Source organism: Parambassis ranga, chromosome 1, assembly GCF_900634625.1.
Source record: "Parambassis ranga chromosome 1, fParRan2.1, whole genome shotgun sequence".
Taxonomy (NCBI): domain Eukaryota; kingdom Metazoa; phylum Chordata; class Actinopteri; family Ambassidae; genus Parambassis; species Parambassis ranga.
This window is the reverse complement of record NC_041022.1, coordinates 20500180-20523141: the sequence shown is the minus strand read 5'-3', so window position 1 is coordinate 20523141 and position 22962 is coordinate 20500180. Positions and strand designations below refer to the sequence as shown.

The 22962-nt window shown below is 42.4% G+C and overlaps 1 protein-coding gene across 9 annotated transcripts in view; it reads right to left on the bottom strand.

The window, feature by feature from the left end:
* Positions 1–21241, bottom strand: part of mgat3b (beta-1,4-mannosyl-glycoprotein 4-beta-N-acetylglucosaminyltransferase b) — a 53745-nt gene extending 32504 nt beyond the window's left edge. For 2 of the 9 annotated variants that reach the window (XM_028418398.1, XM_028418611.1), the window contains exon 1: positions 21125–21241. Coding sequence is in view for 1 of the 9 variants with exons in the window: in XM_028418689.1 (XP_028274490.1) it covers positions 912–982 (71 nt within the window). In the remaining 8 variants the exon portion in view is untranslated. Of the gene's footprint in view, positions 1–911; positions 984–6990; positions 7117–16464; positions 16532–17181; positions 17930–21124 lie in introns of those variants that run through there. The other 7 variants (XM_028418472.1, XM_028418743.1, XM_028418821.1 and 4 more) reach the window with 6 other exon arrangements.
* Positions 21242–22962: the final 1721 nt, after the last annotated feature.

Here is a 22962-nt window from a genome sequence, read left to right as displayed (position 1 = left end):
TGGCAAAAAAAAATATACAGAGACAGGAAGAGGTTAGACAATTCTAAAGTGTGGTTTCTTCCTATTCTATTCTTCTATTGTTATTGGCAGACATACACAGCACCACATACAGCAATTCCCATAAAGCAATAAGGTATAATTGAGTTCCTGGCAATTCAGCAACATCTGTGCACTTCTCATCTTGACTCTTAAGCATTTGCTCAGCTATACACACACACACAACCTAACACACACACACACCACAATTACAGATGGCCTATTAATCGTGCCTTCCTCGTGATGGCAGGATGAGTTTGCGACTAATGGCTGCTTTACATGTGCATTTGCTGGGTCTGGACCCTGATCACACAGTCCATCATGAGTTTAGAAGTATATAGTAGGACATGTCATCAACTCAACAAAAAGACAAATTCATATTCAGCAGTGTTAATCAATGCATTGGCACAACCTAAAAAAATATGCTGTCTGTGCTGGGTTATGAAGAAAATTCTGATTAAAAATCATATCATGGTGAATATCCATCCATCATCCATCATCTGGATCTACCTGTTCCCTTAAACCAAACACCTGCTTCTGGCTTCTATTTTTAGACATTTTAATATTTATAATATGATTTGTTTCTGCATTTTTTTTCTTTTGCCATCTGCATCCCATCTGTTTCAAAGTCATTTTATCCCGCCTGGAGTTTTGCGGCATCTAAGTTGAAAAACCTGAGTTTTAGAGCAGAAATATGAAAAACTGGGTGAAATTCATTTCTCAGCAACTTGGGAGTCAGGGCTCCTTCAGGGGAAGCGAGGTTATTTGGCAAATTTTCAGATGAAAGGAAACATAAATGTACATGAATTAACAAATTAAATGTCGTCAGCTCCCTAAAACTCATTCAAATGAAACAATCTGCAAAGGGAAAATACCTTATTTTGCCGTGCTCGCTGCCTCCTGACCTCCAACGAGGGTTCAAAAACCAAAAGAGGCCGTGAACCATGCTCCTGAACCGCAGTGACTCTCCTCACTGACAACAGACCTGCTGCAAAGCTGCACCGCTAAAACAGTCCAGTCACCCTCCACTTCGCTGTTCACTCAATTTCCTGCTCTTTGCATTGCTTACATTTTACATTTTTGGCATCAGGAGGAGAATAAGCTTCATTTCCTGGATCACTTCTGTTTCAATCAACCAACCGCATGTAGAGCAGGAGGGAAAGCCTCTGCTCTACAGAAGGAAAACAAAATTCCTCCGAACTGAGAAGGATCAGTGGCTGAGAGGACTGTGAGAAGTGTTTACTGAGGAGGAAGGTGCCCTTCTTTAATGAGAATAATTAGTGTGAGCAGAGGAGGACAGTGAAGGAGACAAGGTGTGATTCAGTGCCGTGTCCTGAGTTTATTCTTAACGCTACGAGCCTACAGTAACTCGTGCTGTGACGAAGGTGAGACAGTTGCCTGCTGCCATTGTTCATTTCAATGCGTCCCATTCATGCATGATGTTGAGTGTAATGTTTTCTTTTCACTGAAAATGAAGTTTCCTGTTAAGGGACAAAGAAAGTCTTGACCTGAAACACACAACAACAAATTCCTGCATTATGCTGACAATGGCAGAGGAGTCCATGTGGTTAAACGGTGGTGCAATCTGAACACAAACACACAGCTGTATGCTCAAATAGATAAATTGGATCTTTTATATGCACAAACAAGCTCTGTCTCTCTTCTGATAAATGCTGCATTATGTTCCTCAAACAGTGAGGGGTACAGAACGGTCGGGGGCTTTTTTTCAGTGTTCATGCCTTGTCAATGAGTCTTTAAGAGAAAATTGTGCACACTAGTCACTGTTAACACACAAACACACGCTTCCTGCCTAAAATGACTGTGCTGAAAAAATATTTCTGCACAGTCTATCAAAATGCAGTAGAACTGTTCATTCCTCATTCCATGCCAGAAATATACTGCAGCTTCCCCTAATCATTCTGCAAAAACAGCACCCATTCTAGCCTCACAGTGCACTGTGCACAGAGACAAGAGCAGCATCTTAACACATGCAGGATAGTATGTGCAAAAAAACAGTTCAGCATGAGTCGTAAGCCTCAAAGACTCACATCCTCTCCTGTCATTCATTCACTTAAAGATGCTAGTGAGGCCATATGGTAATATAGTAAGGGACCTCTTGTTATCATGTATTGTGACAAGGGATGAGGAGAAAGTGACAGAGATTAGGTCGTTAACCTAGTGCACAATGGCATCTTTGTGGTAACCATAGTAACCAAGATAATGAAAAAAAGAGGATTTTTCCATAAGCTTTTCCAGAACCTATTCTTGCAGCAGGACCATGACAACAACAACAAAAACCTCCATTTAATGAGATGACAAGGGCCTGATTAGCCACATGTATCGGAGTGATGACAACTCTCAACTTCAAAAATAAATTCTCACAGATTCAAAACAAATAGCTGGAAGTATAGGTATTTGAGTGTATATAGCCACGAGCTTACAAATTGCCTGAGGTATCCATTTAAAGGGGTTAATACAAACTTTATCGCAGCAACTTTTTCCATCACAATGAGGCACTGAGATGAAAAAAACACTGATGGCAGATTGGCAGTAATGGCAGGAGACCTGCAGAGAGGCAGCATGACACTGTACCGGCGACAGTCTGAGAGAAGGAGGAGACGAAAATAGGTAGAGAGGTAGGGGGTGACATGGAATGAGAAAATGGGAAAAGTGTGCGCGTTCCAATAAGTGAACTGGTTTAGACATGTGACCCATGAGAACAACACTGACAGCTAAGAAGAAGGAGGAGCTGTGAGCGGAAGAATCTCAGTCTGAATCAAGTTATAGACAACCCCACACAGGATGTGGCCAAAAAGGCCGTACAGTACAGAACAACACCCTGGGTGTTATTGGTCTGATTGAGTTGGCCAGGTTTAGACATTTTAAATATAAAGCCACAAGCAGTACTTTTGGATGTCAGAAATGAGACATTTCTTTGGTGTGTTGTCAATAATTGTGTTGTTACATACCCCCGCACAACATTTTCTTTGGACATAGTGTTCAGCCTGCTGCATGCCTGACATTAATTACTAAAAACACAGATTTGAGGACATGCCATGAAAATAATTTCGGGTTAGGGCTGTGCGATTTGACGATAAATGATCGTGAAGGATTTGAACGTATCGGCGATCTACCAGAACGGACAGATCGTTTTATCGTCCATAGAGCACGTTCTATTAATTGCAGTTCTATGTTCGCGCAGAAGCATGAGTTTTTTCACTCGGCCAACTCTCAGTGCGCTAAATGTGAACACGACCAACCAATGACAGCCTCCCTGTTAGGAAGCTACGGCTGAAAACGAAAAGAGAACGGAGCATCTGGTCCCTAAAACGAACTCCACCTTTATGTTCGGTACTGTGTGATGTGATTTTATCATTAAAGAATCGTGATATAAAATTTTTGCCATATCGCCCACCCCTATTTCGGGTCATAACATATAATATTACTGTTACCTCACACAAACAGAAGTTTGTGTACAGGATGATTACATATGCATTTATTGTGTTGATACAGTCACTACCTGTCTGCAGGCTTTTGTCTTCTGCTGCCTGATTTATATTTAAGTGGTGGTTTGTGTGTGTGTGTCATATACACACTGATTGTGCACCAGAGTTATCAGAGAGAAGCGAGAGCAACCAGGGAGCTTGTGTTTATGTGCAACACAGATATAGAAGTGTCAGAGCATATGCGTGTGTGAGAAGAGACAGATCTACCAGCATGTGTGCACACACAAGAAACAGCCCACAGAGTGTGTGCCACAGTCTGACTTTTTATCACATCACTACTTCGTCTTCTGCCATCAGTGCAGCTTGGATAAACCCGTCTCTCTTGCTCATAATCATTAAACACAATTGTGTTGTGTTGATGAGAAAATCAATATTCTAATCCTTTTTCTGTGAGTAAAATTATGACACTGAAGTACGGCAAGTGTTGCATATGGGTTGGCACGTCTGGGTTAACAGGATGCAGTTAAAAAAATAAAGATGTCAACAAGAGTTAACTTCCTGTTTTCTGTCACTATAGAAAGTACCTTTGATGTGATCGTCATTAGATTATAGACGGTCTACATTCAGCTTAATGCAGAACCAAACCACATATCCTGTAAAAACTACAGAGAGAGCTGCAGAAAAAGACATGAGATAGAGAAAGTTGTGCAATACAAACATAAGATCTATATATATATTCCTAATATGGAAATGCAATATACATGAAGGATGAACTCATTTTTAGATGAGTGCAGGGCAGAGTTGGCTGCTGTAAATCTGCAGGTGTCTGGAGCGTCATGTCTTTATATTCTTTACAGCTCATATAATTACTTTATATAAAGACAAAATGCAGGCTGATAAAGAGCAGGCTGCACTCTCTGCAGACTATATTTACTGTAGATTATTCAGACCCTTATGTACTCATGAAGTGAATTTAAATCAGTTCAATTTTATTCATATAGCACCTTTTATAATAAAGGTGTCTCTGGTGCTTTACAAGAAACCCAGAGGCTGAACCCACGAGCAAGCAGACAGTGGCAAGAAAAACTCCTTTTAACAGAAGAAACCTTGAGCAGGACCTGGCTCATATGGGGGGGGGGGGGGGGTAGAGGAAGAGAAGAATAACAAGTAGACAGGAGAGAGAAACCATGAGAGAAACATGACAGCTTGTTGTAATTATAATACTGAAAATCTATGTATTTATTTGTTAGAAACACCCACACAATGTCTAAACACAAGCACTATAATCCTGACAATGTTGTCCATAATAATGGAGACTGGTGGAATAGTGGGACGTAAGGAGGACACGTCCTCAGCCTTACCTACTGAACAGGTAAAAACTGTTTTTACTGCTTGTGAAGCTTCAGGTAACCTGCAGCACATTAAAATCGGTGTGCCAGCTCTACTGAAATTGCTTTCTGATTGCTGCCTCTACCTCTGGTCACGAGGACCTAAAGGGTTAGAAAAGGTTAAGAGGCCAAAGCTGCAGGTGCTATCACAGCACTACCCCCCCCCCCCCCAACCAACAGGAGAGGCTGGCTTTAAATACTCCTCACAGGTTGTTATAAGAGACAAAATTACCTGATAATAGCTTCTAGTTCTACCAGTTCATGTTACATAATAACTCATCAGGTCTCTGATCACTTGATTCTTCTACGCAAACACACACAAGGTGTCTGTCTTTTGTGGTTTGTGTCGCTGTAAACCCATGTTAAGACGGCAGACATCCAAAACGTCTGCAACAACACGCCTAATGACAGGATTCCTGTCTGTGTTTAGAGGTGCGGTATAAATAGTTTTACAGATGAGCACAAAATAACAGTGTTAATTATAAGAACAAGCCTGCTGTTAATTCCAGTACAGTGCCTCTCATTATGTATGTTTCTGTGTGTCTGTGTGCTGCTTGAACACAATGAAGCCCATTCATGTCCGTTCCCACCTCCTGTCTCTGGTATAGTGCTGTATCACAGCTTCTGGAGGGGTGGCAGCGTGTGTGTGTCTGTACAGACCCACCCACACACCCACAAAATCATTGTTAATTCACTGCTGTCAATACACAGACATTATACCATCATGGGCGAATGTGACGATGGAATGCGTCACCCTGTGAATTTTAAAAACCACGTACCCCAGTCATGTAATCTGTCTGTGACCTAATAGTGATGAATAATCCCACATAAATATACATTCTGATGTATTAAGATCACAGTATAGGTTGAGTTTATGACTTATAGCTGTGACCCTCAGGGACAGTATGATATATGGCTACATTTTTTTTCTCTGTGCATAGCCAGGCATTTCATATCAAGGCTTGCACAAGGAAAAACTTAAACTGATTAACACATTAACAAACATGGAAACTGCCCAAATACCTGCAATAACTATAAAAACCCATTTATTTGTTACACAACCTGTGTATAGACTACTAGTCCGTTCAATGTCAACTCTCATTGCAGGAGGTCCCTGAGGGCTGAACCACTGTATTTTTCCTAAGGTGCATGAAATAAAAGTCGTGTAAACAATGAGAGTTATAAAACATGCTAATAAACTATGATTTTTGCTGCAAAGATATTCTTTAAAGCCAAGACCGATTGCTGTTGGTGTTTGTAGGTGGGAGGAGTCAAAGCCTTGTCACTAATACAATATATTTGTATTCAGGACAAGGTAAACATGACACCCCCATGCTTTTCCTTCCTTTTTTTCACAGTAGGATGCCTCTGAACCTTCCCAACATCGTCCTGCATCAGTGCTTAGTTAAAATAAAAAATATCAATTGCGTTGCCACTACTACTATTACTACATTTCTGATTCTGATTGGTTCTACATCATGCAAACTGCTATTGTTCTAATATGAACTAACCTTCTCAGCATGTAAAATATCAGAATCTGCATCAGGATTAACAATATTGTGTAATATGTGATGAAATACAGAAATATATTTTACTGAAAATGTTTGTGTCCTGGAAATACCTCTAAGGTGATATACAGCTTGTTTTTTCACAACAGGGTTTTTACAAGATTTTCAGACAACCTTTCTTGCCAGGCTTCTAGCTGAAGAACAGTTCAGGCCAGTCAGGGTCCTCTGAGGATGACTGACATTTATCTGTGTCTTTGTAAGCATCAGCAGCAGGTTAAAAATTCAGGTGAACATGTAAAATGTAGAATTCATGTACCAGCAAAGCAGCATCTACAGGCTGTCATACTGGGTGACTGGGTTCATTTTTTTTTTTTTAATCGCAACAATGATATGCAGACTCAGATATGAAGTCATGTTTAAAAATGTGTCAAATACCTGGTGACATAAACAGCATTTTGTTTGGTGCATTTCCCCTGAAGCGAAGCAGACATTCAACATTCACCCACTGTGACACATAAACAGTATGTTTTATGCAGACATTGTGTAGGAAGTCAGTGACCCAAGGGTGTGTCTCAGGTTACCAACAATGCGTACAATCAGTGGCAGACTGACCTGTTAGTCCACACAGTTGTTAAATGTGGGATGATTCCTGTTTGTAGTGTCTGTGACCCAGATCCCAAACACAGCTGATCTTTCACACGACCCTTCCTTACAATCCGTCATCACACAGCTCCTGCCAGACGCTAGAAGTGGCCAAGTCGCAGCAGTTCAGCTCCCTGTTCTTTCAGGTATCTGTGACTGAGATCATGCCAGTGGGGAGTGGTGTCTGATTACACAACCTTTGCAGAACAACATGCATGAGTGAAATATCAACAAACACACACAATGTCCAGTATTTTACTACGACGCAGGGCAGGCAGGAAGGGCTGCTGATCTTATGTGTGTGTGTGGGGGGAGGGGGGGGGGGTTGTTGGAATGGATGTTAAATAGTATGTAAATGAAATGAAATGTACTAACAGCTGCGGTGAGACTAAAAACTGAGGATAAAATCTTTCCAGGAAATGTTTATTGTATGATTAAATCTGACTTTGCTGCAAAAATGTTGATGGTCTGCTTCTGACTCAAATATGATTTTCATTTTAGCTCATTACACTGAGTGTTTGCTTGAGCTTTTCAAAGGTCTTGCACTGTATATTCACATCAACAAATAACTTAAAAAATAAAAAAATAATAAAGTGTCTTACTAATATGAATGATGGAGGTCCATGCTCATATATAATATGCTCTTTGGGAAGTGTAATCTTGTGTATCCTGTGATGTGGATCCCAAAATACTGTATTACTTTAAACTTCAAAACTCACATTTCAGAGTCTCCATATGCAAAAAAAAATCATTCAATAAAATTTAATGAATTAAAATTGGTCCAACATGTAACACAGACAAAAAAAATCCATTATGTTTCAATCTCTATTTCTGCATTTTTTTCTCTTTATATACTACAGTGAGGGGCAGAGGTCAGAGGTTATGGACAGCCCACCACCTGATTGGAAATGATAAAGTCATCAGCAGTGATTACTTAACCTGTGACCCTACAGGACAATAGCTTTGACAACCACGCCACCCAAGGATCTGAAACACTGCACAGCTTAAGGACTAAATCGGATCAAAGCCTCTGTGATCAATCCAATCCAATAATCTGAAATAATGTCGTTTTTCAGATGCCTGACTCAGACATCGTGGTCTGCTGTGTCACAGGCTGAAGTAAATAGAGTCTGCAGCAGCTGTGGTCAGAGTGAAAACCAGATGGTTGTGATAGCTGTTTAGAGACTTCAATGTAAACCGTATTTGGGAGGATCTTTTACGAGTGACATGTTTAAAATTGGAGGTGTTGAAATAACAGTCAACATGAATTAATAATGTGATAAAATATCTGGATCCATCATGAGAAACGTAGCTTTTTTTTTCAGCTGATTTTTAAAGTGCTACCGTGCAGCCCAGGGCTGACAGAAGTGAGTTAGTGTTGTGTGAGCAGGAGTCAACATCATGTTATCAGAATGCTGCATATATGCTGCCAAACCTGCTATACAGTATTTTGTTAAAGAAGTCTCTCAGGGGAAGGTTCAACCTGCGTATGACTTTTTTAAAAGCATTATGGGATTATGACAATATTTAGGGATCACCTGTGAAAAACAGCAGGACTTTGCTTGTGGGAATCACGGCTTCTTATTTCTTCATTTAACCATAGCAGAGAAGGAGAACTGACAGCAGCTATAGAATGTAAAATATTTATGCACAAGCTATTAAAAACACTGGCAGGCTGTTCCATGGTGAGGCCCTGCTGCTCACGGATACTAAAAAATGTGTTTGAAGCAGTAAAAGCTTGACAGCGATGAGGAACAGAGGGTAAATTTAAGGAGCTGAGGTGAATCAGTTTGGTGAGGTGGACTGAGGTAAGTGGAGATCATATGAAAGAGACTGCCAGGTGATCAAAGACAGCTAAATCAACCGGTTCAGGATGACTACACTTAAACCATAGAAGAGCACATGGTCAAGTGTGTGTCTGATGCATACATGGTAAACCACTGTGACAAGATCATGGCCATTTGATCCTGCACACTTCCTGTTGGTGATCCAAAAACGTATGAAGGACCTGATGAGCAGAACCTGCCCGATCGCTGCTATGAAGAACAGGATGCTGTGTGGGGCGACGGCTAAAACAAAAACAAAGTAAATGGAGGCACTATGCGTGTGGTGAAGCTGGAGGGTCGGGACGCACTAGCAGGAAGTCAGACAAAAGAGGAAACAGCCCAGAAAAGAGAAGCAGTGAGTGAGCATTTTTATCACTAATTTACAATGGGTCGTGGCTGAGGGCAAGAGAGAGCCTTTTACAAGCCCTAGGAATCCTGACAGGGTGAAAGTCAGGGCAGGAACATCTGCAAGAGGCTTTGCTCCTTCTAAGGTCAAGGGGCATTACCTGCAAGTTAAAGAGGAACATCTAAACCTAAAGTTGATCCTTGTTCAGCTTTCAGCTGTGCAACATCAACAAACAGAACAGAGAGTCTTACAGAACTGTCTCCAGCAATCAGTGCAACTAAAAAAAGAAGACAGAAGTGCAGTGATAGAAGTCCAAAGACTCAGGTTAAATGGGATTTCTGTATCAGTCTGAATGGCTGTTTGTCTCCCAGACAACCTGTCTGGGGGTATAGCCACCCACACATCCCTCTACAGGATGAAAGCAGGCATCTTTTTTTTCTCTTTTCATCTTGACTCTGCAAAGACTTTCACGCATCTGGCCTCAGGTCTCCATATGTAACTACAGCCATGGAATACTAAGCACCACGCTGCTATCTAGGCTTTCCTCCTGGCTGCAGCCTGCTGGTGGGTGGGCAGGAGTTTGTGGACGCACAATGAATAAACAGTGTAATCAAGTGGGAGGAAATCCCAATGAGATTCAACAAGGAAGACACACAATCGAGCCACACACACACACACATATGCATAAATTAACAGCATTATATTTTAAGATTCAGCAGCAGCGTCTTTTTTTTTTGGAAGGACCACAGTGTAGCAAGCGGCTTTAAAGAGGGGCTTTCCTGGGCAAACCGAGGGGAAGCAGAGCTTTGCAGCCTCCTGAGGCATTGTGTGTGTGTGTGAGTGTGTGTAAGTGTTCAGTAAGCACTGGGCCACTTTCCCAGATGAGATTCTCTGCTGCTGGATAATCCTGATGAAAATTTCTCTTTCTTTCTTTTTTCTCTATCTATCCATCCATACAGCCACAAACAAACAGTTGGCTCTGTCCTCCTCCTCTCCCACCGTTGCTCAGGTCTCACCTCCCTCCCATTACCCACGGCTGCATCCTCACTGACGTTTGTATCTTTCAGTCGAAAACAAAGCGTAACGTGATAACTGTGTGTCAGTGTTATACAAAACATGCTGAATGGCTGTTCTGTGTTGCTCAGAATGAATCATTAGTTCATCCCTTACGTTTTTTTTTCTGTCAGCACCATGCACCTTGGCCTCCAGAGGCCTTCTGTTTTCTCTGTCTGAGTATGAAAGAATAGAATACAGATAAAATTACACGAAACTCTCCTGCTGTCCAGCGCTGACGCCATACAAAAGTGCTTTTGATCAAAAGCCTCACTGCTCTAGTTAGATGCGTCAGTTTCTTTTTCTTACACAGTGCTAGTACTCTCTGCTATGTTTAAGGGTCATTCCAGGTCATATACTTGCAGGAGGCAATAAAGGACAAGTGTGTCATAACTGAGTGTGTGTTGCATACAAAAGGACCTTTAACCCAATGAGATTTTTTTCAATCAACTTCCATTCAAATTAAGAATGTACAGCATGAAAACACAGTGTGCTGCTAAAGTTGCAAACACACCCAGTGACAATTTGCAAGTCAAAAAGCATAGTGACAGGCAGGTGAAGGCCAAATGACATTATCAGCCCAATATAATTACCTTAACATTTTGAGCACTACTAAAATAAACGCTGTTTATTCGTCTTACATGTAATGTAGCCCTATTTGTATCTATATGCTTTATAACGTGCACAAATTAAAATGCATATATCATGAACTGTTCACAGAGAAGTAGCCTCAATATTTCATACTTTCAGTTTTCTCTTCTGAAGCACATTGCAAATCTGCATATTCATCTTCGACTGAGGCATGACTTGTGGCACCAGACAACCCTCTATAAATTGTGCAACAGTGGTACATTCCATTTCTCTAGCTTCAGTAAACACACATGCTGGGTCGAGCACAGGTCAGGACCATTTTCTCTGTTAGGTGGGTCTCCAGAGGAGCTCTGATGTCTCCACAGTGGGACATGACTGTAAGGTGACACTGAGGTGACCAAGAGAGGGGGAGGCCAAAAAAAAAAAGGAGATGGGAGACGGAAAGTGGGGCACTGAAAGAATGGGGAAGGGAGAGTTACATCCTCAAGGACAGACAACTTCTATTTTAGCCTGGTGGTAAACTCAGCTTGGCTGTTTGTCAAGAGCACGGCCGACACAGAGGCGGCATGTGTGTATGTGTGGGGTGAGGACACGCTGGGAGAAACTGCCTTATTTAGAAAAGGAGGGGAGGGACAGATAGCAAGGGAGGGAAAGGTGGCAGCAATAGTGCTTTGATGGTGGGCCTCGTCCTTGACAAACAGCAGCAACGTGTGGAGTGCTCCTCATCCACCCCCACATAAAGCTCTTCCACACTTGGTTTGACCTGCCAGAGCAGAAATCCATACTTAATCATCACAACAACTGCCCCCTCAAGACCCCGCCTGAGAGACAGTGTGCATGTGTGTGAGACTATGGTGGGGTTATTACGCAGGACTAACAGTGAATTGTAGGTCTGTGCTTCATGTAGGCTACAAGGGGACCAATGTCTTGCCTGCTTCAGCTTGTACAAGATCCTTGTTAAGGTGTTTGCATCTGATAATAATCTTTATAGGCTGGCAGAAAGCACTCAGGCAAGGTCAAGGATATAACACAGGATGCTAAATGTTGCTGTAAAAGCCAAAGCAAATAAAAAGAAAACGCTGTGACAATTGTCTTCAGTGAGTACAGTAAAGATCACCTGACAGATGCAAATGTCAGGTGTAAAACATATTCACAGCTATCATACTGAGGGGTAATGCTGGCTATGCAAAATAAGGTTGAGTGAAAATAAATTCCCCGTAGAACATTCAAGGTGATAATCCAATGTGATCCAATGTGAACTCAACCAGGAACAACAGCTTAGCTTAGTTTAAGCTAGTTAGTTTAAACTTAATTCAAGCTTAAATATGCCACATCGTATTCTTTTTTGCAAGTTTTTTCCCAGTATGAACCCACCATACCTGTACACACCTGATTTTAGCCTTGTCCCAGGTGTCTGTAGCTTTAAATGCAAATTAGTTTCTGCTGACCACGCCCCTTCTAGAAGAGCCCAGTATTTTCTCTGCTTGTGCTATGCTATAATCCTTTGGACAAAAACAATGCAGTGATTTTTCTTTTCAAATTAGAAGAAGAGAACATTTTTGTTCATGGGGGGGGGGGGGGGGGGGGGGTTCACCAGTCCATCGCAGCGCAACATACAGACAGACAACCTTTCATACACACACGGGCAATTTAGAGTAACCAATTAACCTAACGGGCACATCTTCAGAATGTGAGAGGAAGCCGGAGCACCCAGAGAAAACCCACGCAGGCACAGGGAGAACATGCAAACTCCACACAGAACAGTCCTCATCAGAATCAAACCAGGAACCTTCTTGCTGTGAAAGTGGCGACACCACTGCACCACCGTGCCGCCCTTGCAGGGCACAATGTGCAGCAAAAACTTGGGATAGCTGCACCGCCTCTTGTAAGATGTGAGCTTTTATAGTCAAACTAGAACACCAGAGTGCTACACCTTTCATCTGCTGAGCTGTGGGATGATATTTTTACCTCTCCAGCTCGTCGGGTGACAGCAGGTTAGTGACAGGAAAACTCTGAGCTGTTCATGCATCGAACCATCAAACACACTCCAACCAACTAATGAGGGCTCTGAACACTCAACCCCAAATGGCTGGGGGAGGGGGGGGGGTGTGGGTGCACAATGGCTGTAAGCTCTTCCCTTTTTCCAGTGCAGTGATATCCCCTATACACTGCATGAAACAGATGTGTGTGTCTGACACTTCGTTTCCCCAGAAATAGTGTGAGCACAGCCAGAAGACTTAGCAGTGTCCATGAGTGTGTTTGTGTGTGTCTACAGATGCCAGATGAGAGGTGGAACACAGCTTAATTCCCCCAGCAGCGGCAGCAGGCTGTGCTCGACCGTTTGTAGCCTGTTGGTGGGGTTAGCAAGGCGCTGTCTGGACATCCTGGGGCCTGGGACGACCCCAGCTGCACAGCAGAGATCACATACACACACTGACGGCAGTCATGATTCACACAGAGACTGGTTCTACTGTATGATCCAGGTCAATGCCGACACAACACGCAATGAGGCGCAAAAGAGCAAGAAAAAGAAACCATAACGGAGAGAGAACAGCAACAGATTGTGCTTCTCTTCTCTCGGATTTCTTTCACTCTGCTGAGCTAGGTCCTATAATTTTGTAAGTGCTCATCGGGGCAGGATGACAGACTGTATTTGGACCAATATGGCCTCCGACATAATTCAGCTTTCATCAACCTTCTGCTCTAATTTCGCCACCTCTCATAGTGGAAACACAGATTATTGGAATGGCTGTAACTGGGAGACAGCTATCCTTAGCATTTACTTAAAGATTATTCAGCTACTGCTTTTGAAGTTGCTCACCAGCTTCTGCTTAACAAGTGACTGCAACCAGGATCCATTTGCGTTCATCTCCGGCTGCTGCTTAAGGCCACAGTCTTTCAATTTGAGGAATCTGCAGTTATGAGCAAAATCTGCATCCTGAAAGCACACCAGTTCCTCTCAGGATATTACAGCTTCATAAAATATAGAGTTGAAATGATCCCACAGATATCAACAACAAAACCTGCACATTTCCACATTTTACTGTGGATTTAGATTTACATTAAACTTTGGGTTATAAAATATAACACTTATATTCCATAAACACATTTCTTAAAGATGACTTCAGGCACTTTCCAAAGATGTGCCTGAGAATCCAAATGCGTTGAGCTCATGCAAAAGTTTAGTTTATCTTACTAGACTGCATTTACATATCACTTTCCATGTGGCATAAAGAGTACACAATCTCATTAACTGACAGGCACACACAAGATGATAACAAAGGCATCAGCACTTCAGAAGACCCAAGGAGACCGGTTTCGCGCCGACATAGACAGCAGCTTTAATGAAAGAGGGGCTGTCTGTATCCAGAAGCAGAGGGAATGTGAGCACAGGGAAGGTATGAGCCACGTTAAGGGAAAAATGGAAGAAACTAGTGCATCTGAATGTGTACCATAGCGCTCCCCATCACTGCAATGGATATATCTAAAACAGGCTGTGAGGAGCACTGTAAATGTGACCTGTGTCTCAATGACAGCCATTAGTTTAACAGATTGATGTTAAGCATCACATTACCATGCAATAACTGTGTAAAATATGCCAACCGATGTTGCAAAGCACACTTAATGCCAACAAAGTTTACATTTTTGCAGGTATTATTTACATTTTTAAATATGCTTCGCCCTATTAGCATACCAAAGTTAGCTAGTAAAAAATCTACCTTCATTTGCTACAGGAATTTGCTTTGCTTATGTAAAAACGTCTGCCCCTTTTGCTGTCCTTCACTGGTGTCCACACACTGCAGGATATCAGATGTCTGCCTCCATCTGCTTATAACAGGCCTGGTTTGTGGTTCTATCCTGCAGAAATTCTCACTACTTTTTTTTTTTTTTTTTACAAAATGCAATACGTTCAGCTTGGAAGAAGTCTAAGGGAACAAACTGTCTTAACGGTTTTGTTCTCATACAAAACCAGTGTGGTATGATTATGGGAAGTTTAGTGACTCACAGCTAACATCTGATATTCTGAAGTTAAAAAAAAGAGGCTGCTGATCTTTGCATACCCACATCACCTCTGGCAACATTAACTGACAGCCTCTTTACGTGCCAGCAAAGCCATTTGTTTCAGCCTTGCAGCTTGAATCAGAGGCAGTGAAAATAGAGGGTATCCTAATGAAAGAACTGTGTTAGGGGAGGTAAAGAGAAACTGTGCACATAGATTAAAGGTGCAAAGCTGCTTTTTATGAAGACGTACATCACATTAGTCGCTATATGATCAAGGCTTTGACAAAGCTTTACGCTCCAGACCCAATGTGACAAAACCAGCTTCAGCTTCTCTACATGGAAAGATGCTGAAACACTGCAGGGCCAGCAGCTGAGTTTCTTATCTACTGCCACAAGGAGAGACGGACAGAGGACAAATCATCTGTCAGTGTACGCCTAATTGCCTTAAAGACACAGTTTTGCCATTTTTGAACACATATTTGTCAACAGTGAAATGCATGAAGATACACACCATGGCTAGGAGATACAACTTAAACTAACACATTGCCACTTTTGTTGGTGTAATGATCAAAACAGTATATGTTTCCCTTACTCGCCTATAAGTTCTCCACTGTAGCTACATGTGCTCGTCATGTCATGTCAACAATGCAAAGTGAAACTGAGAAGTGAGAGACACTGGGACCAATCACATGGGTGCATTCTTAATCCAATCTGGCCAAAGAAGTGAGCTTCAGCTGTGGGGCTCAGGTGGATCTCCTACGCCCACACACAGTTGACTGGAAAACATCACTCCATCACTCTCCTCCTCCTCCTCCTCCTTTTTTCTTCTTTTACACTCCCCTCATTCTGTGCATTCATCTTTACATTGGATTCATTTTATATTTTATTACACCTCAGCTCTGGACTGTGACATCCAAAACCCCCAAAGATCTTTCTCTTTTCTTTCCCTGCAAACGCCCCCTCACACACACACACACACAAACTCTCACACCAGCCCACTGCCCTGTCTCTCAGCATCAGCATCTCCACAATGTGAAAAGGCCATCATTCCCATGAGATGTGGTCTGTGTTGCTGCTGTTGTTTGAAAAGTGGAGCTCTGGGATGTTTGTAGAACATTGTTGACCATTTGAAGATACAGTGAGATATCCATGGTAGTAGTAGTAGTAGTAGTAGTAGTAGTGGTGGTGGGGGTGGTAGGGGTAGCATCTTTAAACCACGGTGGGGTAACTTCCTCTCAAATGCATCCCCTCTGTGCTCCTTTTACCACCAAGCATGCACTTCAGGAACAACTGTCTGCACAAGCAATGCAGATAATGAAGCTAATTACATGTCAGCAGCCTTCATGCATCAAATTGTTACCTTCACCCAAAATGCATGTTTGAAAACATGCATTCATCCTTAGGGATCTGCTTCACAGAGTCACACCTGGGAGCTGCCATGTTTTACAATATGCTACTGTTGCACCGCTGAGCAGCTCTAATGGAGTTATCGCTGATTAATTGCCACACTCAAGGGCGACAAGTCAAGGGAGAGAGAAAGAGGCTCTTGTTTACAGTGCACAAACACTCTCACAGTCAGAAACCTACATTCATTTGCACTTAACTGCCTATCAGGGATCAACTTACTCAAGCCCCACACACTTGCATCTTTCTGGAGCCTTGGATCAATACCTGACCCCAAAGCGCCGACCAGGGAGCCGGAGCCATGTCCTCGTGGGAAATTAGGAATAGATTCAGCAGGGCAGTGGTGGCGGGTTTTGGTTTCAGTTTGACAAAATGCAAGATGAAAAGGTTTCGTCAGCAGAGGGTTGCAGTCGCTGCGTGCAGAAAACAAACTGCAGAGTGATTCAGATGTAGACAGGTGACAGGAAGACTATGAGATTAATAAAACACCGATTCCTGCCAGAATCAAACCAGTGGGCCACTACAAATTAATGTCCCCACGTTTGGAGATATGATGTGACATTTTTGACAAAAGCACAGGGGCCTCTCTGACCTGTTGGCCCTGAGGACTGCACCCTGCACTGGAGGACTATTCAGAATCATGTCTCACATATCCAGGACTGAAAAAAAGTAACAGGATAGCACATCTAGTGTGAGACGTCACAAGGAACACTCCTTAATACACAGCAGCATGAGTGTGTCTGTCCCTCCCAAAATGTGAGAAGCAACTTCATCTATATCACACACACACACACACACACACACACACCCATCTTAAACGTTGCAGCTTCATGTAGTGAGTGCCATAGCTGGAGCCGTCCTGCTCCCCCCTGCACACCCCCCCAGCCCCACCTCCAAATCCTGGAATTGACAAAACAAAAGCAGAGCATCTCTTCTTACCCATCTGTGCCTTTGTCGGATGTCGTTCAGAGGTTCATGGTGGATGAGAGCCCTGCTGATCTGAGTCTAGTGTTTTGCTGCAGGAGCCGCTATGGCATCGCATTGGTGATGCTGGAGAGTCGGTGATAACCGGGGCCGGGGTCTCTCTCTGCTTCAGCCGGGTTACGCTACAGTCATCTCGCCTCTCTCCGGTTTTTATCCGCCGGGCTCGGATGCGCCGATTATTGTCCCGAGCCGGACCTCCACGGAGGGATCCTGTCGGTCGTGGTGATGGCTCAGCCTCCTCTTCTTGCCTCTGATGTTTATTCTACAAAAGACCGAGCAGCGGTCTGAGTAGAAAAGATTCAAATCAAAAAGAGAAAACACCGATTTACTCTGGATGCGCAAAAAAAAAAGAATCAGCCCAACGTTGGAAAACAAGGATGGAGATGGAGAGATGAGAAGGGACACGGGGGTGGCGCTGGGGGGTGAACGCCGCTGTCTGCTGTCCTATTCGCCGTTTTCTGTCGTGTTTACGAGCCAGTGTCACCTCCTCCCTCCGTCTTTTCTATCTCTCTCCGTGATGCGTCTCCCTCTCTTCCGTCCTCCGCGCTGCGCTCTGCACCCGCTATGACGCTTTTTCCGCTCATAAGAAAATAAGAAGCCCCCTTACACTCCTCGGTTTTACGTCTTTTTCATCATCTGTCCCCGCTCCCTCTCGATCAGGCAGGCTGCAAGAAGGAGGAGGAAGGTGGAGACAAGTATGTGTGTGTGGTGGTGGGGGGGTAAGTGAAAGAAAACGGAGGGAGCGGAAGGAGGAGCCCCGCGACAAGAGAGCTCCTCCCCGTTATGCTGCTTATCAGCGGGACGAGGGGGGGCGCATATCCAGAGATATATATAAAAAAATGAAATATGAGAGAAGGGAGGCGGCAGTGAACTTCTACACACGACTCTATCGCCGAATAGACCAACATAGAAAAGGAGACAATAAGCCTCCCCGTGATGCTTTGAGAAGGCTCCAGAGTGACCACCAAAGGTTTACCCACAGATTATGTGGAACAACACTTCAAGTCTGAGAGGAGGTAATGCTCACATTATTACATGCATACCAGGCAAAATGCTGCATGGATGCAATATGAAGAGACAACAGTGCTATTTGCAGACATTTGCCACAAATGGTAGGCCTGAGGGTGCTGGTTGTGCAGAGAGGTTGCAACTTGGGAGTCATCACATCTACCTTCAGCAGTCTGTCTTAATGTGATGGGTAGAATAGCTTAGTTGGCCATTTCTGTTAAACTCATCATAGTATTTGTGAAACATATAGCCGTAAATCTGACAGTGGGTGGTGTTAGTGTTAGAAGTATTCCTTTAATGTTACAGGGTGTGTAAAGAATGTCAATCAAAAAGACTGACTGGCAGAGATTTGTTTGTCTTTTTAAGCACTAGGAGAGGACAGGTAGGCTATAGTCACTGTACTGTAACATTAAAATAACATACACGCAACAAGCAGATAACACAATAAACATAAAGTGACCTGCACCTGTAACCCCTAAGTACCATCATCTACAGTTCAGCACCATCACAACTAGCCTATAACACGGAGTGAAGACAGGCGTTGGATTGTGTTTGATGTTCTATTTCTAGGGATGTCCGTTTATGTCTGTACCACATAATCTGGCAATCAAATGAATGGTTTTACGTTTATATGCAAAACACAGGTAAGCCTGTGGACTGACTGCAAGTCATACAGCTTTGTTTGTAACCAGGCACTAAAACTTCAATACTACAAATCAAGCACACATATGAGAATAAACAATCACTTATTTTACACAAAAAGGTATTAAGAACTACAAACTGACTGACTATGATTGAGCAAAGCTGGGTGTGTGCACCACACCCTCAAATATGGTGTAAAATGTTTTGTTTGCATTTGGTTTAACACCAGTAGAAGGTGAAGTTTGCTGAGGGCGCCCTACTATTTGGACTGTTGTGGCACACAAAAGTGCAAACTTATAACCGCAGAAGCTAATTGTTTTTTTTTTTTTTGTCAATCATTACATAATAGTGTCTGTGACCAGTTGTCAACCAGGTTATTATTAGGTCAATTTTCTCATATTTGGACCTGAGCAGAGCTGTTTACTCATGTGAACAAGATTCCAAGTGCTCATTATTTGGCAGCTGTGATACTGTTCAGGCTCACAGGGGCCCATGACCCATTACTTTTTAACGAGTGTCTGGTTCAGTAAACCAGTGAAGTTGGGATCACCTCAGCTTGTTAGTTATACAGTAAATACAGCTGGAAGCTAAGCCTCCCGGAGTGTAACATCCCTCATATCAGCCTGAGATCTTCAACCTCAAAGCCTCCATGTGTTCTCCCTCTGAGCAATCAGCAGCCGTTGGAGGGAGTTTTTAAACCTGATATATTTTAGGCTGAAACAAAAACCAATGCTGCTTATTCCCCAACACATCTAACACCACAGATAACCTACAGCACACACAACCTGTCAGCTAGTAAATATGTGCTATAAGGGGGGGTTATTTGTACACCAATGAACAAAAACATCTTATAAGCAGACACCCAGTTTGCATAGTTCTTGTAAAATCATTGACAAAGGCCGAATAGTTTAGGGCACATACCACATACAAGGAAGTGTCTCCAAACCAAGGGGAGACGTGGATTCCAACCTCATTAAATATGTGCCAGATACCACAAGGTGCCTTTGGAGGTCTCGTAGTCAATGCATTAATGCTGCTTTGGTGCCAAAGGACCAATAATGTATTGGCCCAAAACTACTAACTGGGCCCCAATAGAGTGAGTCCATTTCATAAGAGTTACTTAAAATCTCAGTGAGTACTTAAAAAGGTTTTTGCAATCCAAAGTACCAATTTTGAATGGAGAACATTTTAAGATAGTAATTTGAATTTTAGTGGAAAACATGATCATTGCACTGAATACACAGAGAAAAAAACAAAAAAAAAACAAATACAGGATAAATTGAATACTTCTCAAAAACAGGACAAATTTAAATAATTAAAAGAACCAACTTCTGTCTGCAACCCTTAGTTCAAGCATAAAAGCCGTAGTTCAAGAGAAAACATTGTGCCAATTCTCAGAATGGATCTCATTTCCCTAGATCCGCTCAGTGCACGCACACACAAATAACTCCACACAATGTAATATATTCAGCCAGAAAGCTTCTCAGATGACACTGCAGATATAAGGTACTTTGATCCAAGTCCAGACAAACTGAAACATTAGTGTTGCCTATAGATTTCACCTCGACAACCACTGAGCTCCCCTCAGATAAAATTCCAGAGTGACTAAAATTTGGAGTTGAGACAGACCATTAGGCTGAACTCAAGGCAGGGTTAGGCAGACAGGAAAGTCTATGTGGAGCAAAGACACATTATCTTTGTTGTAGACCGTCATTGTATTCAGGCACATGCAGGAATAGACTGAGACGTGTTTGTGTTTTTTCTGAGAATAAGGGTGTGGTAGGTAGATAGAGGTAAAGACAACATGACAGCACACTTTTTTTTTTTTTTTTTTTTTTAGATACTGTATTAATCCCCAGAGGGAAATTCTTTACGGCTGCTGCACAAGCAGTGTCATACAATGACTAGCAAGGCGCTAGTGCAATAATGTTCAATAATGTTCACCTCTAATTATTTTTCTTGTTGAGCACACTTTGCTGTACAGTCAAAGATTACAGATTAGGGCTGACTGCGATTCATAACGTCCTGCTTTGCATGCTGTAGCTTTGAATACCTTCTGACTCACAGTGAGTCAGTAACCAAATTTGCTAATAAAGGAACAATTTTTTTTTTATTTATGTTCATTTCTGAGATCCACACAGCAAGACTCTAAAAACACCTGACAGAACAAAGATTTCTCCATCACCACAAGAATAATGGAAGACGTGCTGTCACAGCTGCCTCTGTTTGCACAAAAATATGTATTTACCTGTCACATGTCCTCCTCTGCAGTCCTTGGTGGTAAGTTGGTAAATAACGTCCTGATGTCTCAGTTGTTACCGCTGCTTCCAGGTGACAGTAATGAGCTCTGCCATTAAAGGTGAGTGCAAACAGAATGAACATCTCTTTGGTTACATACAAGAGCAGATATTACACCTCAGTGGTTGTGGCTACACCCTGAAACACACCCACAGAGTGGCAAGTCCATTGTACAGCTGGTAACATATTAACTCCACAGACAAGAGTAAACAAGGAAGAAGAGAAGATGACATGGTATCATCATGACTCTTCGGGCCTTTAATATTAATAAGAGTGTCTTGGTGTTTGATTCTGATTGCAGGACTAGTTAAACATTTGGGCATCCTGCTGCTGATACAATAAAACAGTGCTTGCAATACATTGCAGACAATCTCGTCAGTGGAATACATGAGCCACCTAGCTCCACATTGCCATCTGATGGACTCCTTGCAACACACACACATTCCATTTAAAAGAAATTACTTCAAGATTTTACATAGCTTCAACCATAGCTTTATATTAAAAAAAAAGACAGGACCACTCCTGACTAAATAAAATCTTAACCTCTTCACCAAAAAATATTGCATATCCTTGTTTTCTTTGTATGGCTACATTACATTCACAATCCTCAAGCACAGATTTTTACATGAACGGGTGTGTACTCACTCACTCTACATGAAATGAAGCTTCACCGTGGTGAAGCAATTGTTTTATTATGTCGTCCAGCTACATCAGAATCAGAAATACTTTATTGATCCCAGGGGGAAATTGCTTACATACTTGTTTTTGTGTTTTGCTTTGTGGCTGCTGTAACACATGAGCTTCCTTTTAATGTACTCTGCACTGGGAGTGATATCCATGTCAATATTGAGCAAATCATGTTGGCTAACCACAAAACATTGCTGAGTAATTGTGTCGGAATTTGTCAGGATGCTGTTGCACCACTCGATTAATTACAGTACTTACTGAAAACAGCCATGCCACCACCATGCGTCTGATTTGATAGCACTTGCTCAACACTGCAGATGAAAGAAGCAAGAGCATGTAAGAGCCACATGTGAGGCAGAGATTTAAAGCCTGCTAACAACTCTTTAAACATACATTTTAGCCATAAGAGTCGCGTCTGTTGTATTTGTGCTTATTCAACCTAGTCACCCAATGATTTGCCAGCAGTGCAATGCATAAGATCAACTGTTGACGTGCCTGTTGTTGCTGGAGAGTTGTAGAGAGCTGTACAGAGCAGAAAAGCATTTAAGATGGCATGGTAAGTAGAACCTTCCTGCTGCAATAGCTCCCATATGCATTCGGTCTGTTTCACAGCAGACGTTTGAGTCAGAAAGGCAATCACAGGTGTACTATGGTGACATAAATGCTCTGTGAGCTGCGCTGGTGGTTGCTGTGTTTACAGCAACACTGTGCTACTGTCATATGGCAACATAGAACTGCTACTTTCACAGACTACCAAACTCCTGTTCCTCATGGTTTAAGATTATTTTCAGTGTGCATATGAAATGTTTTACCAAGTAAAATTAGATATGAATTTCTCAGGCGATCACAAGTTATTGTCTACTTTTGCCCATTTGTACAAAAAAAAGACACCCTGCCAATCAGTAGGCTATAATGAAGACACCTCGCCATCTCCTCAGGAGTCAGTTCAACCAAACAATTTCCTAATAGTTTTCTGGTTTGTCCACATGTTTGGTAACCTCCAGACAGACTGAAATGACCTCATGGCGGGCAGTAGTGCTGTCCTGATGGTGGATTCATGAATATTAACATTAGCACTGTGAGAGAGGCCTTTAGCTGCTT